General features: G+C 41.6%; 1 protein-coding gene across 4 annotated transcripts in view; it reads right to left on the reverse strand.

Moving 5' to 3' along the window:
* Nucleotides 1-18,978, reverse strand: part of PRKN (parkin RBR E3 ubiquitin protein ligase) — a 1,262,808-nt gene that overhangs the window by 981,239 nt on the left and 262,591 nt on the right. For all 4 annotated transcript variants that reach the window (XM_048844067.2, XM_048844065.2, XM_048844069.2 and 1 more), the window contains exon 2: nt 16,908-17,071. In XM_048844067.2, the coding sequence (XP_048700024.1) occupies nt 16,908-17,071 (164 nt within the window). The remainder of the gene's footprint in view (nt 1-16,907; nt 17,072-18,978) is intronic.

Genomic DNA, 18,978 nt, shown 5'->3' on the forward strand with positions numbered 1-18,978 from the left:
CTATCCATCTTCTTACATTTTCCTCAAGTCACCTTGCATTACAAGTTACATTAATGTACTGCAGATTTGCAGTTCTATTGGTCACCAGAAGTTTTTTTTAAAAAGAATTTTGAGCCACTTAAGAAAAAATTTGAATTTTGTTTAAAACAAAAAAGATTTAAACACATCATCATCACTGGTCCCTGCGCTCATCTGCTTCCACAATCCTAATCCCTCCAACCTCTCTGATATTCACTCTGCTTTTGCTGTTGCTTCTTCAACCATCTCAAACATATCTTACCCCCCAGCTGAACCAACAAAAAACAATAGGTACTTTCACAAAGACTATTTTCAAGGATATATATCAGACAGGCAAATTTAATTCATTCCCATCTACAGTACAATGAGATATATTTTAACTGTACAATTCTGACAGCAGAAACAGTAAGATCTTCTGAAATTGGATTAATTTTTCTTTTACTGAAGCTCACCCACTCTAATATATTTCATGCTTAAACAGTAAAACAAAATGTTTATGGTATTATATGGTAAATAGAAGATAGAACCTCTATTTCCAGAGTGTGGAGAATGATGTATGAGTAAAGGCTAAATGGTACTTGTGAAAAAGAAAAAAGGTCACCAGTACATATAATTTTTCTGTACATATACACACATAAATAGCATTTATCTGTTAGTCACCAACAGTATGCTTGGAGCTGTACTAGACAAAAATGTACAGACTGATATGGGAAAGATAGAGAATATAAGACAATGTGGTGGAAAAAAAATTTATTGGCAAGAGTTTGGGATGAGCTGTACAACAAACAAATTGTGAAGTCAAGATGAGATTATCCACCACAACCCAGACTCATACCAATAAAATCTTTTCTACCACACCATACCATCATGACTTTTTACGTCAAATAGTTTACACAAAAACTGTGTTAGAAATGTTTTAACATTTTAAAAAATGTTATTGGTATTCCCTTTCATATCGCTTCCCCTGTAAAACCAGGAACTTTGGTACCAGGAGCCAACTGTATAGCCCTTGAAAGAAGAGAAAAATGGAAACTAATATTTCAGAAATTTCTAAGAATAACTTACAATAACTTAACTTTACAGAGAGAGAGAGAGGATATTTTAAGATCCAATATCTCAAATATGAGGTTATTAGCTAAAACCACATAAACCAAGCTGAATGCTTAGCATACTCCAGGGGCAAACTTCACAAAGTTTTGCTGTCCTGAAATATTTGAGCCAAATCCATGCTCCCCCAGAAACCTCAACAGGACCTCCTGACTCCTCCACCAACAACCTACCCGCACAGCTATTCATTATGATTCTAGCTCCCTTCCTCCTTACAACTCCCACAATACATCCCTCTAGTTCCTTCCTTCCTCTTAGGCTACACTACACACCACTGGCAGAAACATGTAGGGTATCTGTAACTACGTGCTACAGTGAAAATCCTACTGTGTCCACATTGTGGTGTGTAGCTACATGCGTCAATGAAAGGCTCTTGCAAGGAGAAAAAAGCAAGGAAAAGCTTCAGCAGCTCCATGTTGCCAGAGCTTTTCACTGTGGGGAGGAAAGGCTCTGGCAGTGGGGAGGCAGTGGGAAAAGCCTCCAACAGTGGGGAGCTGGCAGAACCTTTCCCTGCTGCCTCCGGCTGCTGGAGTCTTTCCCTGCAGTGGGAAAAGGCTCCAGCAGTTAGGAGCCACTGGGCCCTTTCCCTCATGCTCTCCAGCTGCTGGAGTCTTTCCCCACTGCCAGGGTCTTTCCCTGTGGCAGGAGAAGGCTCCAGCAGCGGAGAGCTGGTGGCCCTTTTCCTCATTACCCCAACACTGCTGGAGTCATTCCCTGTGGCAGGGGAAGGCTCCAGCAGCCAGTTATTTTCCTAAGGAGGAGACAGGCAATGGGAAGGCCACAGGACACTACACTGCTAATGATAGCACTGTAGATTGGAGGCATGGCTTGGGCATGAACAGAATGTGCACAATATGTATTCACATATGTAACCACAGCCTTCAGTCATGCCTTTACTCACCTAAGTCATGCCCCACCAGCTACACTGCTATTTATACTTGTGCTAAGGGGACTATGCATGTATGTACGCTACACGCTGCCAAAAGTAGCATGCCATATAGACATAGCTTTATGTCTCTGAAGATCTGCAGGGCCCGGCAGATCTGCTACCCCCTCTGCTAGCTGCAACCCAGAAAGCAGAGGATCTAGAGTTGCTTATTTTCTATCCTCTGGAGTTTCAGAAGCTCAGTAATAATTTTACAGTGCAGCTAAAAGGGAAATCAAAAAATGACAAAGTTTTAGCTGAGTGGCAACTAGGGAATGGCAGACCTGCTGGGGGCCCCAATATTTTAGAGCAAAGAGGAAAAGGAGATTGAAATGAGACAAGGACAGACGATTTGAGTTTGGACTTGGTTTGAGCCTGCGATTGTTAACGTGTGTCAGGGGGGAAACAAGAAAGCATTTAAAGAATTGAACTGTGTGGGAGACTGTAATGGGGGCAGGAAAGAGGATCAGGTATTGAACTGTGTGGAAAGAAGCTGGGAATTTGGATTAGATACGAGTAGCAGTGGAAGCAGGAAAAACATGGATCAGTTCAGTCAAGAAGAGGGTTGGAAACTGGATTAGGTAGGAACAGATGGAGCTCTGACAATTTACACTAGCTGAGGATCTGCTGCAGAGAGAACAAGAAAATCAATTGGATAGAGAGAGCATATTGAGATACAAGCAGTGAAATACTGGCCCCACTGAAGTCAATGGCAATAATTCCATTGATTTATTTGTCCCATTATTTCACCCAGAGGGGAAAACGTACCCAATCTGACACAGACATGAAAAGAAGTTCAGAATATGAAGGTTACTTTCCTATAATAAGGGTTCTTCAAGGGGGACTCTGCATAGTCCCACTCATGGGATGCTCTGACTGGTGCAGCTTAAACAGTAGAACTCTAACTAGCAGTACCACTGGAGTGCTCACACACCTCCTTCATCCCTCCCCTCAGTGAACATTGAACGTTCTAATGCAAGGGTATATAAGGGATGTGACAATCTAGCTGCCTCAGCTCCTTCACCTCCTTTTTCGAGGTAGTGGGAGAAAGGTGAGCCAGGAGTGTGAACATACAGAGTCCATATTAAAGAGCCCTGGTTGCAGACAAGTAACCCTCTTTTTTTTTTTTGAGTGTCCTCTGCATAGTCCCACTCATGAGACAGATTAACAAACAGTACTCTTATCCAGAATAGTGAGATCACAGAGTCCTATCTGAATACGGACTGCAGAACTACCTTGTCAAATTTTCCATCAGATCTAGATTCCAAATTGAACAAATAGTGTTTAGCGAAAGTATGGATTGAACTCCAATTGCTGCTCTACATATCTCTATTAGAAGAATGTGTCTAAAAAGAAGCCATAAAGGCTGTCTTCGATCTAGCTAAATGTGTTTTAATTTCCTGAGGAAGAGACAAAGATCATTAGTTTATAAGCTTCTTGAATACAAATCTAACCCATCTTGAGAGCATTTGCACAGAAATAGCTTTACCCTTATTCCTCTTTTCATGCACAATAAACAATTCTGGAGACTATCTAAATCATTTAGTCACATCTAAACAAAAGACTAACGCCCTTCTAACATCTAGCGTGTGGGCAAGTCTACACTACAAAATTAAGTTGACCTAAGTTATGTCGACGTACAGCCACCACAGTAATTAAATGGCTTTTGCATGTCCACACTATGCTACTTGTGTCAGTGGTGCACGTCCTCACCAGGAGCATTTGCACCAATTTAACTTGCACTGTGGGGCATTGTAGGATGGCTTCTGAAAGGCAGCATCAGTTGATGTAAGCAATGCAGTGTCTACACTGACACTGTGTTGACCTAATTACATCAACCTAAGCCCTTCGCCTCTTATGCGGTGTAGTGGGAGAGTTACATCAGTGGGAACTACATTTTACTGTAGACGCTTGCAGTTAGGTTGACGTAAGCTGCCTTACATCAGCCTAACTCTAGTGTAGACCAGGGCTATATAAGTTAGCTTCTCCATCTCAAGTATGAGGCTCAGAAAAGAACATTAGTAAAATAATAGACTGGTTATAAAAAAAATCTGAGGCCATCTTTGATGAAAACCTTGGGTGTGTATGGAGAATTGCTTTATCTTTATGAAAAACAGTAAACGGTGGCTCAGCCATTAACACATGCAATTCACTTATACACCCTGTTGAAGTGATAGCTGTCAAAAAACAGTCTTAATAGACAAATGGAACAATGTATAATTTCCCAAAGGTTCAAAGGGAGGTTTCATCAATTGTGAAAGCACTATGTACAAATCCCAAAATGGCACAGGGTGTCTTTTTGGAGGATAAAAATTATTAAGACCTTTTAAGAACCTTTTAACTACATCATGAGTAAATATTTATTTACTGTCCACATGTACATGGTATGCTGATATGTCTGAGAGATGAACCCTCACTGAAGATAGTCAAAGACTCATTCTCTTAAGATACAATAAATATTCTAATAGATAATTAATGGGCGCTGTATATGCCCATTATATATCAGGGGTGGGCAAACTTTTTGGTCTGAGGGCCACATCAGGGTTCCAAAACTGTATGGAGGGCCAAGTAGGGAAGGCTGTGCCTCCCCAAACAGCCTGGCCCTCACCCCCTATCCGCTCCCTCCCACTTCCCGCCCCCTGACTGCGTCCTTCAGAACCCCCGACCCATTCAACCCCCCGACTCCTTGTCCCCTGACCACCCCCTCCTGGGATCCCCTGCCCCTAACCGACCCCCCCAGCAACCCCCTATCCAACCCCCGCCCCCTATCTACACCCCCGCCCCCGACAGGCCTCCTGGGACCCCACCCCCTATTCAACCCCCCCCAAAGCCCCTTTCAGAATGCGGCCCTGCGAACGGGGAGGAGGACTCAGGAGGAGCAGGGGCAGCCACGCAGCCAGAGAGAAGCAGACGTTTCCCCTTCAAAGCGCCGCTTCTCTTTGGCCAAATGCGCGGCCGCCTGGTGCTCCTCCTGAGTCCTCTGCCTGTGTTCGTGCCACCCGCACCGCCCACCTGCTCCCCTTTGGCTGCAGGTGAGCCTCCCTCCCTGCTCTCCCCTGCCCCCACAGTGCAGCCCCTTCCCGTGCTGGCTGAACGACGAGCTGAGGCTGCAGGGGCAGGGGGACAGCAGGGGAGTGGCCGGGGACTAGCCTCCCTGGCTGGGAGCTCAAGGGCCGGGCAGGACGGTCCCGTGGGCTGGATGTGGCCCGTGGGCCATAGTTTGCCCATCTCTGCTCTATATCATACATGAAAACCCACCATAAAAATCTTTCTCATTTATGACTAACAAATTATAACTGAATTAAAAAAAGAATTAGATAAATTCATGAAGGATAGGTCCATCAATGGCTATTAGCCAAGATGGTCAGGGATGCAACCCCATGCCCTGAATGTCCCTAAGCCTCTGACTGCCAGATGCTGGGACTAGATGACAGTGGATAGATCACATGATAATTGCCCTGTTCTGTTCATTCCCTCTGAAGCATGTGGCATTGGCCTCTGTCAGAAGACAGGATACTGGGCGATGTATGGGCGAGATGGACCATTGGTCTGACCCAGTATGGCCATTCTTATGTTTGTATTTTCATGGGGACTCTTTCCTTGAATTTAGCAGTATATTTCACACCTCTAATGAACAAGACTTTTCTATAATTCCGGAGTCTTATTGCTCATGCCGTTAGATGAAGAGACTGAAGATTGGGGTGACAGACCATCCCTTGTTGTCCCGTCAACAAATCTGGTTCTAGTGGTTGAGGTTTGATTAACGCTCAGGATAGGTGAATTAAGTCCAGGTACCACTGTTGTCTGGCCCAAACTGGTGCTATTAAAATTACCTTGGCTTTGTCTTGTATTATTTTGTTTATCTGTCTTTGAATGAGGAAAATGCATACACTAAGCCTTGATCCCAATTTATTAGAAATGCATCTGATATTGAGTCCTTGATTGATATTGAGTTATCACATCTTTATCTTTCCTCACATCATCAGTTCCTTAGCTCTTGCTTTTGGAACTGGCTCATTGAATCTGACACAACTGGATTTGAAGAAGAATGTCTCCTGATTCTACCACAAGAAAATGTACCCAGGATACGCTTGAAGACCCGCGGGTCAGAAGTATCCTTCTCTCACTGACTGGCTGTTTGCAAAGAGACTGACACCAACAAGGACTGAGCATTCATGCTCACCATAACAACTGTGTGCTTTTGTAGTAGAATGGCTCAGGAAACAGAGTCCGAAACCACATTAGTTTTCCTCTTTGAATCCTTCCTACTTAGAGACCGTTTAGTAATGTGTACTGAGGTGGAAGGTTTGTCCTTCTTCCCTCCAGACTCAGAGATGATGCTGGTCTCTGAGACGTGTTCAGACCTTGTACTTGCTCGGTTCTGGGTGGTTTTCCTGACAGCACTTCTTGTAATAAAACTGTCTGTTCCATCGTTCCTTTTTAGCTCATGTAAAAGTTGAACAAATCAAGCATTTTGAAGGTGAGTGTCCCTCTCTCAAACATGCCAGGTTGGTATGTGTGTCAGATGCTGGAAAAATGCCAGACACGACACGCATATTATAAAAAATGGGCTTTATATTCTTCAGCTCCACCCTCTCCAAACCAAAGATTTACAGCTATCTAACAAACTACTAACTAATTCTAACTATAAAATTAACTAGCTAACAAGCTCCGGATCCAGGAGCTCCAGATGAAGAGAGACAATTGCACATCTGCTTTATGCTGCTCATTACTGATTCTTTATTACAGTTTGCATTAGTGCCTTTTTTGGGTCTGGACACTTATGAGGAAACTCCTGGGAATGATAAATGATTACTAAGGGATCTCAAAAGTTGACAGAGAAATTATATACCATTTTTGTTTTGATAACTCCCTCTAAAACAATTGGCTTTTTCTCCCCCTCAAACCCTGCTCAATGTTAGTTCCTTTAAAGTGACCTCTGCTGTCATAATGCATCATCTCTGTTCTCTTGATCTATTTTTTTTTCCAGCAAGACTGTTCCTAACAAGAATACTTCTGAGTTTCCTTGTGTGTGCAAATTTGTCTGCAATGGAAACTTTGTAATCAGCCAGGACCCACTTAAGCTTCCAATAGACATTTTCAATTAAAGTGAATGAGGAAGTTCTTATTAAAAAAAACAAACAAAAAACAGATCAAGCATCCAAATCATTTATTGACTATATGTGTGTAAGCTTAAAAATTACAAATAAGCATATGGTAAAGCAAATATTCTGGATTGTCACGAACTGTAACAATTTGAATAATTCACATTTTTTTAAAAAAAATCACAGAATCATATAGAAATAACAGCAAGAGACTACAATAATATAATAAATCTCCCCATTGGTGCAAGAGTATTCCCTACAGTACACTGTTCTAGTCTAGATGTAAAGGATCCCAGGCTTTGAGGTTTCCATCACTTCCCTTGAGTATCAAATCCTCAGACAAAAACTTCTCACTGCTAAGAACATTTTATGGGTGTTAAGTCCCCATTTTCCCTTTCTTAATTTCATCTCTATACTATCTGTGTACCACATTAAATATATCCTCTCCATCTTTGGTGTTAACATTATCCAACTATTTGTCAACTGTTATGCTCCCACTTTAGTCATCACTTGACCAAATACACATATTTAGTTCTTCCAACCCCATAATGTGTGTGTGTGGCTGTGTGTTTGTGTTTGTTTTTAAGGCACCAATTTACCTTTTATTTTCTGGTTATGAGGTGCCCGAATCTATGTATTAGTGTAGGCTTAACTCCCAGAGCTATTTCGAGAGGAATTTACCTTCCTTCTTTATAAGGTGATGAGTCTGGGAATGCAGCCCAAAACTGCACTGTTTTTTTTTTCTGCTGCCATATCACATTACAAATGTATAGAATTTGATGTCCACTCTCTTATCACTCCTATGCCTCTTTTAGTTTGATTACTTCTTATGTTTCTCCCTCCTATAAATCTCCATCATTTGATCAGTTTTTATTCAATATGTTAACTCAGGAATCTGAGTAAAACAGGGAGCCGTGAAATAATTTAAATATTTTGTAATTGTAACTACAAGATTGTACTCATTCTGAGCACGATGGGAAGGAAAGATTCTACACTCTACTGTCTGATACAAACAGACATATATGGATCAAACACATATGCAGAGTATGTGCAATTATTCAAGTCAAATTTGCTCTGAAGACCATGAATGTCTACAACACAACTTTGATAGACTACAACAAAAGTTTATTATGACTCACTGCATCTGATACAAATGGTACTGCAGCTCCTGTATCCACTTCCATCTGAAGTGGTTGGGCCTTCCGGAATGTAAGGGACTGGGTTGTAGGTGGTCTGGCCTAGGGGTCACAGTGTCCACACATCAAGGATGGCCACAATACAGTAGTCAGTGAACAAAGATTGGAGGAATCGCTAGAGCCAGGATGAATAAGCAAGATTCAGGGTCAGAGTCAGGCTGGGGTCTGAGACCAGAGATCAAAGGTAGTGCCAGGCTAGAATCAGAAGGCAACAGTCAGGGTCAGAGCCAGGCTAGAGTCAAAGACTGGAGATCAGAAGGCAAGGTGTGATCAGGAGTCACAGCACCACCAGAAGTCTGTATGGTTGCCCATAAAACTTCCTGGGGCAGCTTCCAGGGTTAAATAGTGTGGTTGGCTACTCTGCCACTCTTGACTCTTTGGGTAGTACTTCCCGCAACGCGTAATTGCCACAATATTTCCTGGATGTGGCTGTGCATGCCCTCTCAGTGGCAACATCAGCTGTCCTAGGCTCTGCAGCCTGGGTTCTAGTCCATGGATCCTTACATTATCCCCTCGTCAGGGCACCCTTCCTTTGGGTGGCACCAACCCTGGTTTCTCTGAGTGGTCTTGATGAAACCTTTTTACCAGGTCAAGGGCATGGACATGGGCAGCAAGTTCCCAGAAGCACTCTTCAGGACTATAGCCCTCTAAATCAATTAGGTAGTAGAGTCTTACCCTCTGCAGTTTAGAGTCAAAGACAGTGTGGTCTCCTTGGACCTGGACAAGCGGGGGTCTGTTGGGATCGGTTGGGCAAAGGGTCCTCTGTGTAAGTCTTCCAAAGGGATACATGGAAAACAGGATGTATCTTAAGGGATCAAGGGAGCTGCAATTTCAAGGTGACAGGGTTGATTTGCTGACCAATATGGAATGATCCAAGGAACTGGTGGTCTAGCTTGTGGGACAGCCTGTTCATATGTTCATTAACTAGAGCGTTTCACACCAAAATCGTGAGACAAACTGTGGTCCTCTGCCCGAGGTGATAGAGTGAAAACCCATGAAGATGGATAACATTCACCACTAGGAGTTGAGCCATTGTTTCAGCAGAGGCCAGGTGATCATGGAATATGAAGTCTGCCATTTCAGTCAGTTGGTCTACAACAGTCAAAACCATTGTTTGACAGTCAGAGTCAGGGACTCCCACTCTGAAACCCATGGCAATTGAGGCCCAAGGTCTAAGTGGAGTTTCCAGCGATACTAGGGTGCCAAGAGGCTTAGTTTGTGGAGTGTTGGTGCATGCACACAGGTCACAAGAGTCAATATAGTTACAGACTCTGGCTTGCATACAGGGCCACCAGAAGAAACAGGAAGCTGTGCGGTAAGTCTAAAGGTGGCCAAAATGGTGCCAACAGAGTGTCATGGCAGAGATGGAGCACTTCTAGCCAGGGAAACCCCAGTGGAATATATATGTGCCCATTGAGGTATGTGATCCTATCTTGTGTGAAGCACTGCATTTCGGTTCTGACTTTCATTTGCTCAGGCTGTTCCATCATCTCCTGGACTAACAGATCATCCCACAAAGCAGATCCAATTACATCAAGCAAGTCTTGGTATTATGGCACTAAGGAAGTTGTGAGGTTTTAGGAGACAGGGCGGTTCTTGGTTAGGCTCTTTGCACTCCTGGTAATATTTGACCGTTCAGGATAAGTCATCGGCATTCCCATTCCTGGTTCCCAGGTGACAGGTGATGATTAAATCAAATCAAGAGAAGAATAATACCTACATGAGCTGTCTTTGGTTCAAGGCTCAAGCCTTATGCAGATATTCGAAGTTCTTATGGTCAGAAAAGACTTCCACTGGGTGTTGGGTTCCCTCCAGGTGATGGCACCACTCTTCAAAGGCTGATTTAATTGTGAGCAGTTATTTATGTAATATTTCATAACTCCGTTTGGTGGGGTAACTTTTTGTGAGTAGTAGGTGCAGGGCTGCAACACTGACTGTGGACATGCCTCTAACATATGGCCCCATTGGCTACATTGGAGGTATCAGCAGCCAATATGAATACCTGGACCGGGTCTGGATGTACTAGAATGGGACAGTGGTGAAAGCAGACTTGAGCTGTTCAAAAGCATGATGAGCTTCAGGCAGCCAAACAAATATGGTGGCCTTGTAGAGGAGGTTTGTCATGGGGGCTATTTACCCTGAAAAGCCTGGAATGAACGATTGGTAAAAATTCACAAAGCCCAGGAAGAACTGTAACTTCTGGGGGGACCTGGGCACTGCCCAGCTGTGGATAGTCTCCACCTCTGGGGATCCATCTTAATGCCCACAGAGCAAGGGATATTACCCAAAAATTCTGTGGAGGATTAATGAAAAATACATTTTAACAATTTATGTAGTCTTCCCAAGATGGAATGAACATGGTATCTATGCTGCTCAGGATTATATGAAAACACAAGTATGCCATCGAGATAGATGCCCACATACTGGTCCAAGACATTGCTAAATACATCGTTCATGAAGTGCTGAAAGTTTACAGGAGCGCTGGTCAGACCAAATGGCATCAGTAAATATTTCAAGTGCCCATAGCAGGTTTGAAAGGCAATCTTCCCTTCATTTCCCGCCCTCATGCACACTAGGTTGTAAGCCTCCTAAAGGTCCACTTTGATGAAAATTCTGGCTGACCTCATACAGTCTAGTAACCCCGAGGCTAGCGACGGGGGATTTAGCTGGATGTTGTTAGCTAGATGCAACAGTGCTGATATGACAAGATGCACACTCTTTATCTTCATAAAAAGTTTCAAGCACATGATATGCAAACTGAGGTCCACCATTGTGAGCTTTGTTGGCAGGCTCTGATGGCTAAGTATTTTACACTATAGTACTGGATGATGCTTTCAGTAGATCCAGGTGATCCCTGAGATGAACTTTAATATCTAATATTCTGGAACTGCATGAAAATCACAACACAACATATTATTTCCAAGCTATTGTGAAACTGTGTCTTGATAACATCATTTTTATAGCATCAGGTTTCCACCTCTACTTCCTCTTTCTCTCTTTTTATATACAATACAATCATCCGTGTTGCCATTCCAGTTATGAGAATCTTCCCACTAGTTTTCAGTTATGCCCACCAGTTCACAAACCATCATTTAGTAACACTTCTAGATCTTCTTTCTTGTTTCCCATAATCCTTGCATTTATGTATAGATTAATACTGTAACGTTAATATACTTCTTCTTTAGTTTCTTTTTGAGAGCACTGCATCTTGTTTATTTGTGCATGTTAAAACAGCAGAGACAACACTGTCTAGTGGAAAGGACACTGCACTATCCCCAACTCTGCCACTGACTTGCTGTATGACCTTGAGCAAGTCTCTGTACCTTTCTATGCCTGTTTCACAACCCATAATTTGTTTCTCTTGTCCATTTAGATTGTAAGATTAGAGAATTTCTGTTACTATGTGTATGCACAAGCCTTTACACAATGGGGATCTGATCTCATTTGAGGGAAGGGGTCTAGACACTACACAAATAATAATGCCAGATAGTTTGAATTGGGCAAAAGTGTCCCTCCCCTTCTCATTTCCTGTTTAGTTTGACGTTCACTTGATAAATGCTACATATTTTGAACCCAGAAGGGTTTCTAACCAATCTGCTGAAATGGAGATCATAAATTCTAAACGGCCACCTCTCATCACAGCATTCCAATCTTCCATGAACCCCAAAACCATTCTCTTTATTTCTTTGGTGCATCCAGTAGCAGTCTATCCCTTCCTTCTCTCATGCTTGGAATAAAAAGGATCTCACATCACCCCATCTTCTATGTTTTTATCAGCTCCCTGAAACAATTCCTGATTTTACTGAATACTCTTTCAGTGCTGTCATTCTATCACCACATCTTACTAGAATCAGTAAGAATTCCTTTAGCATTTTTCAAGCTAATCAGTCACTTATTCTGACATCATTTGCTGTGCTGCCAGAAGGCATCTGACTGTCCCACTTCCTTCATATGACCCTCAGATTTTTAAGCCCCATTTCCCACTCTGTAGTCACCAATCAGGATTACTTCTTTTTTTTACCATGGCTCCAGTTTCACTACTTGTCTGTTAATAACTGGTTGAGTGCTTAGTAGTCCGATTCTGCTCTGTTTTGTTGAGGACAATATACCTATAGCAGGTACTGAAATTAAGTGTCTCCATACATATTTCTCTCCTGCCCTTCCTGCATCTTTTATTCTTTTTTTTAATGTCACATGCCTCAATTTTCCATATAGTGTGTCGATCTGCTATTTCCCTCCTTATGATAATTTCCTTTCCGTCTCCATTCAGAAACTTCATTTCTCTCTAACACACCTCAACTACCATTCCAGCTCCTCCTTCTCCCTCTTCAGAAAAGAAAAGGAGTGTACTTCATACATATACAGCCTTCATGGTCTTCATTCATAAAGTGGACAATTGCTCATGTTCCACATCAGCCACCTTGCATCCTTTCCTATCTGAAATGTTTGTTCCGTGGTTAGAACCTACTAGGATCAGAGCACTCTGTCACCACATCTTGGCAGACTTCCATTCACTGTTAAGGTATCTTTTAGAAAGTTTTCTTTTTTAACACCTACCACCATTAGTTGATGTCTCAGTCTGGCACTCAGCAATGAACTCCCACTCAGATCAAACTCCCTTTTGGTTTGGACTCATCTCTGTCGTCCTTCTTTCAAGGCTGTGAGCAGAGCTCCTGTGTGTTCCATGATTCCTTGACATACCCAACTCTTTCTGCAGAATCTAAGCTTTATTTAAAAAAAAAGTTTCTACTCCTTATGGTTGCAAAACAAATGCATTATCCTTAAAATCTTCAGCTGAATATAAACCAATGTTACATTGTTTTCATGAGTCTGCCTGAAACAATACCTCTAAGAGACACATGAATTGACCCATTAATCTCAATAGAACGTTAACTCTGAAATTGAGATGACAATGTATATGCTGCATCTCTCTTTCCCTCTCTCTATGTGTGTGTATGTATACACACACACACATATAATCAACAGTAAATATACCACTAGCATGTAGCAGAAGCATCCAGCTGGGCATGCCAAATATCTTTATCTGCCCTCTGTTGCCAAAACCTTGGAAGGGGGAGGGTGTTTTTGCCTTCCTCTGTAGCATGTGGGTGCAGGTCACTTGCCAAGATTATTTGGATACATCACACTTAATGATTTCCCCACCATTGTGCAGTCCTTGGGCGCTGGTTTACATCAGTCCCTCTTATTCTCTGCCTATGCCACATAATAGTCTAGTCTCATAATATTTTGGTGTCATTTCAATTGTTGGGTTTATTGTGTGGGTGCTGGGTGGTGTTGGTGGCCTGTGATGTACAGGTCAGACTAGAAGATCTAGCAGTCCCTTTTGGCCTCAAACTCTATGATTATGAACTGCCAGTTGGTTCCTTCCCAGCTACCAAAACCTCTAGTTTCAGCCCTGAAAATGTCTACAATCTCTCTCTCTCACACACACACACACACAGTATGGATGGAAAATGCAGGGATATACTAAACCGTGCTGATGTATTAATCATTAGAATTCACTAAATACTGGAAGTTTGGAATGGTACCTGAAACTGTTGTTGAACTTCCCATCTACTACAGAAGCCAGAGGCCTTGCCGAAGAGTTTTGGTCCAGCTTTCCACAGCAATACATTTACCCCTTAACTATGAACAGCACCTCAAATGTCACCTTGAAACACATTCCAAAAACCAGTCCTTATGGCTAATATGCCTTGGCCTTAAATAGATTAATGCGGGGAGGCAGGGATAGAGCTCCCACCCTAACCCTTGCATGGCCCATGTAAGGGTCAGGCCAAATTTCAATACCTGTGCTCAGGGGGCATGCAGGGAGAAATCCATACCACCCATAATAGGATGTGGCAAAGCTGAAAGGAATGGGGCCATGGTTCCCCCCACTCCTATGAGCTGACAGCAAATTGCTGTGGTGTGGTATTGGATGTTCAGCCTGTGCATTTTCAGGAACTTCAGGAGCCATTCTACCTTCCTGAGACACCTCCCTGTGATTTTCTTGAAGTGATGTGATTGCACATCTCCCCTTGGTGTGTCTGTGCTTATTGTAAATAACTTTAAAACTGCCTTAAAATTAACCTGACTGAAGGCATCTCAGTGTAAATAAATCTGAGTTGGCAGCCCTGAATATCTGAAAATCAATTCTTCCTTTATTCATCTAGGTTTTAAGTTTCATGTTTTACCCTGCAAAAAGTTGGGTTACAGATTCCCTGAGTAAAGTTAGACCCCAGTAACAGATTCTGCGTTTCGTCCTGAAACAACCTGACAACACCACTATAATCTCAAGCACTTCAGCATGTGCGGGAAGGTTTAGAAGCTTCTTAAAGTGTAACTGTCAAGGTTCCTTCCGCACTCTGAACTCTAGGGTACAGATGTGGGGACCTGCATGAAAGACCCCCTAAGCTTATTCTTACCAGCTTAGGTTAAAAACTTCCCCAAAGTACAAACTTTGCCTTGTCCTTGAACTGTATGCTGCCACCACCAAGCGTTTTAAACAAAGAACAGGGAAAGAGACCACTTGGAGACATCTTCCCCCCCAAAATATCCCCCCAAGCCCTACACCCCTTTTCCTGGGGAAGGCTTGATAACAATCCTCACCAGTTTGTACAGGTGAACACAGACCCAAACCCTTGGATCTTAAGAATAATGAAAAATCAATCAGGTTCTTAAAAGAAGAATTTTAATTAAACAAAAGGTAAAAGAATCACCTCTGTAAAATCAGGATGGTAAATACCTTACAGGGTAATCAGATTCAAAACACAGAGAATCCCTCTAGGCAAAACCTTAAGTTACAAAAAGACACAAAAACAGGAATATACATTCCATCCAGCACAGCTTATTTTACCTGCCATTAAACAAAAGGAAATCTAACGCATTTCTAGCTAGATTACTAACTAACTTAACAGGAGTTGTAAGGCTGCATTTCTGATCTGTTCCCACCAAAAGCATCACACAGATAGACAAGCCCTTTGTTCCGCCCCCTCCAGATTTGAAAGTATCTTGTCCCCTCATTGGTCATTTTGGGTCCAGGTGCCAGCGAGGTTACCTTAGCTTCTTAACCCTTTACAGGTGAAAGGGATTTGCCTCTGGCCAGGAGGGATTCTATAGTACTGTATACAGAAAGGTGGGTACCCTTCCCTTTATATTTATGACAGTACTACAGAACCCTAAACGTAGGAACTGGCTTTTCAATTCACCTTAAAAACATTTTTGGCCCCATATATTTTCTTTAGTAAAAACAAATCACCCAAAAGCAAAGCACAGCAGTTTATGTATGACGACTATGTGCATCAACACTATCAGCAGGAGATGCCCTGGAGAATGACAACAGCAATTTGCATTCTGTAGTTTCTTTTGTGTGCCCAAACTCCCTAAAGCATTTGACAAAGCAATAAATATCATGCCCATGAAGATGTAGTGATAGGATGTCAATATCGTAGTGACTCTCTGCAACCAGATACAGCAGCCACTCTGTGCACAGCAATGTCCCCCACACAGCTGAAAATACAAGTGCCAATTAATCTGTGCTCATTAAAATAGAAAGAGTTGTTCCTGTGGGGGACAGTTTATGTAGTCACCTGAACCGCTATAGAATGCACCTCATTGTTCTTTGATGTCACTGCCAGGATAGTAGTTCTAACAACTCAGCAATCTCTAGTTTTGTATTGGGAGGCTGATACATATATTATTTCCAGATTTCTCAAATGTCTTAAACCTATGTTCTTATGCTTCCCCCAGCAAATGCTGCCATCTCCACAAATATCACTCATAGGAAGAAAGAGAAGCTTATGAAATGAGAGTGGCAATATTGGTAACAGTGGTAGAGATGATCAGAAAAAGAGTCTTGTTACTTGTCCTGTTATGCTCTTTTTTCCCTCTCCATTCATTCTGCATTTTATTTTTATCAGAATAGTTAATTAGGAGGAAATGAAATTCAAATAGGAACTCAGCCACTTATAAATCTTTCTCCTCCTCACTAGTCTTTCAAACTACAGGTTTGTGATTTCAGTGCTTTTTGGGGAAACCTCATTGGCTACTGTGAACAGGCCTTCAAATATTACCCCTCCATCAGCGTGCACACGCACACACAGACAGCAGCAGCCTTACAACTATCCTCCAGGGGTCACAATTGGGTTACAAATATTGCACAACATGATGACTGAGCAGCCTGATTTGGAAGAATTTATTCACATTCATTCAGCTTCATTAAGATTCAAATGGAATAAAAAGGTAGAAATTGAGCAGATACAGAAATTGTGCATAGCTTGCGCCTGTAGTCAGTAAACATTTATTCACTAAGCACAGCTCTCTTTTGCTCTCTCTTGCTCTTATATTCTTTCTCTCTCCCTATCCTTCCTGCTTGCTGTTTTAATGCATAATTAAGAAGGTCAGAATTAATGAAGCAGTGTGGAGTAAAGTTCAAGGAATCCCCAGGCACTATTTATTCTATTAGATCTCAGTCATGAATGTCAGACTGGCAGCATTAGAGACAGAAGCAGTTGAGCTGGCAGCATCCCAGAAACAAAACTACCAAGGGAGACTTACCTGCAGTGTCAAGTCATTCCTAAGCTCCTTCCCTGCAAAAATCACACGTAACTGGTCAGCTGGAACTCCCTGTCGCTTAGCAACCACCTCCTTGAGCTGGCAGATGCTGGTGTCTGAATCAACCTCCACTGGGAAACCATGGCTGGAGTTGAACCTGACGAACACTGACCAAAACCAAAACATTTTAGAAAGTGAGCATTTTTCAAGTCAGATCTATTTTAAAATGGTATAAGAGGAGATTTTCTAATCCCTGGACTATTGACATAATGGTACAGTAACATTTTAGTATATTTTTCATTTTAAAGAGAAACTTTTAATGCTGTAATTTATCATTCTGAAAGAAGGATCTGTAAGGGATTTCCTATCATATAATAGTCAGTGACCAATAACAAAAAGTGTATGTTCCCCCCCGACAGCAATATTAAATTACAGTGAGCATACAGAAACAACAAACAGACTTAACTAGGCAAGATTCTGAGTAATCACTAAGTGATACAATAGATTTTCAATTCAGTCTTATCCTGGGCAGCCATATATACTCTTTGTGTCCTATGTGTTCTTCTCCCACCGGATATAACAAATAAATGCAGGGAATACAGATGTTTGTTAGAACAAGGATGCATTGAACAACATAAGAACAGATAGTTCCCTGCTATACAGTAAAACACAGTCATACAGACTGGCTTCCCACAGATATAATTCTACAGAAAATAATGATGGAAGGGAAATCATCTGCTAGCTGAAATGTTTGAGTGTTTTCTGTACCAGTGTGGTCTTTTTCAGAGTTCACTAAAATACCTGTAGTACATAACTCCAGTACATACATACTCCTTCAATGCAGAAAGTTACCACCAGACTAGCCATATCATTTTAGAGCTACAGCAATTGATTTATACATTCAGAGAAGCCCGGCAAACAAGCTCATGAGTTTATTGCCATTCAGCTGGTGGGACTGCTTTTCATAATGAGTCTGAATGTGCCCATTAGGCTCACAGTGAGGAAAGAGACTAAAAAAAACCACTACATAGAAAAACCTCATTATAACCGCATCACTCACTGAGATTGTATGAAAAGTAGAGATATAGCCTGGTGAGTTACTTCAACCAATAGGTTTCATAGACGGGAAACAGAGAATTAGTAAAACCAATATAAAACAAGAAATTACGTAGACCAAGCGAATAGCAGACATCTGCTACTGTAATGATGGGACATCAGTTGCAACTGATGTTCCATTGTAAGAGTTTATTTTGATTCCCAGTCTAATTTTTCAGTTGGAGAAGCTGCTGATTTCAGATTTTTAGCTAATTTCAGAATTTGATAAATATTTACATTTTCCAGAACATTGCAGTGGTTGTATGATGGTGATGGTGATGCTGTTGTATAATATGTATTATGATTTCCATCTAAAATTTTAGATACTTTTTACCTCTAAAATTCTAGATAACAATTAAAGTTTTTGTACTTCGAAAGTTTTGCCTTTATGTACCCAATCACAATATAGAGAATTTCAAAATACAGTCAATAGGAACACAGCACACATGTCCTTTAGAGTAGTATATGGCTTCTTATACTATATCCTCATTAAAGCTTTTTCAGTTTCTATGATGGAAGATGTCCAAGTAATGATTGTGGGGTTTACAGAACATTATTGAATCAGAATGTCTAAAAATCCATGCAACTGAAATTTAATTTTGCAGATGTGCCATGTGATTTGGAAGAGTAATGGAGGAATGATATGGTAAGAGTGAATTCCAGTTATCTGGAATTGAAGACCTCATGTCTTCTTCAAAAAAAAACTTATAATGATCCACTACATAAGAAATTATCTTGGCAAATAAAAGGAGTTGTAGTTAATTCAACCTATCCCAGAGGATATACTTATTATTAACTTATTTTAAAAAAACTTGTGTAAGGAACCAGGCCTTAAAAGGACTTGAACCTGACTCTCTCACACCCATCATGAGTTTCCTACTGCTCTAAAGAGTCAGTCAATCTCTCCTGTTGGAGAGATTCCATTTTGTGGAAATAATTCAATATTTATTGGGCCAGAAGGAAAGACTGACTATATAGA

The sequence above is a fragment of the Caretta caretta genome, chromosome 3 (assembly GCF_965140235.1).
Source record: "Caretta caretta isolate rCarCar2 chromosome 3, rCarCar1.hap1, whole genome shotgun sequence".
Lineage (NCBI taxonomy): Eukaryota > Metazoa > Chordata > Testudines > Cheloniidae > Caretta > Caretta caretta.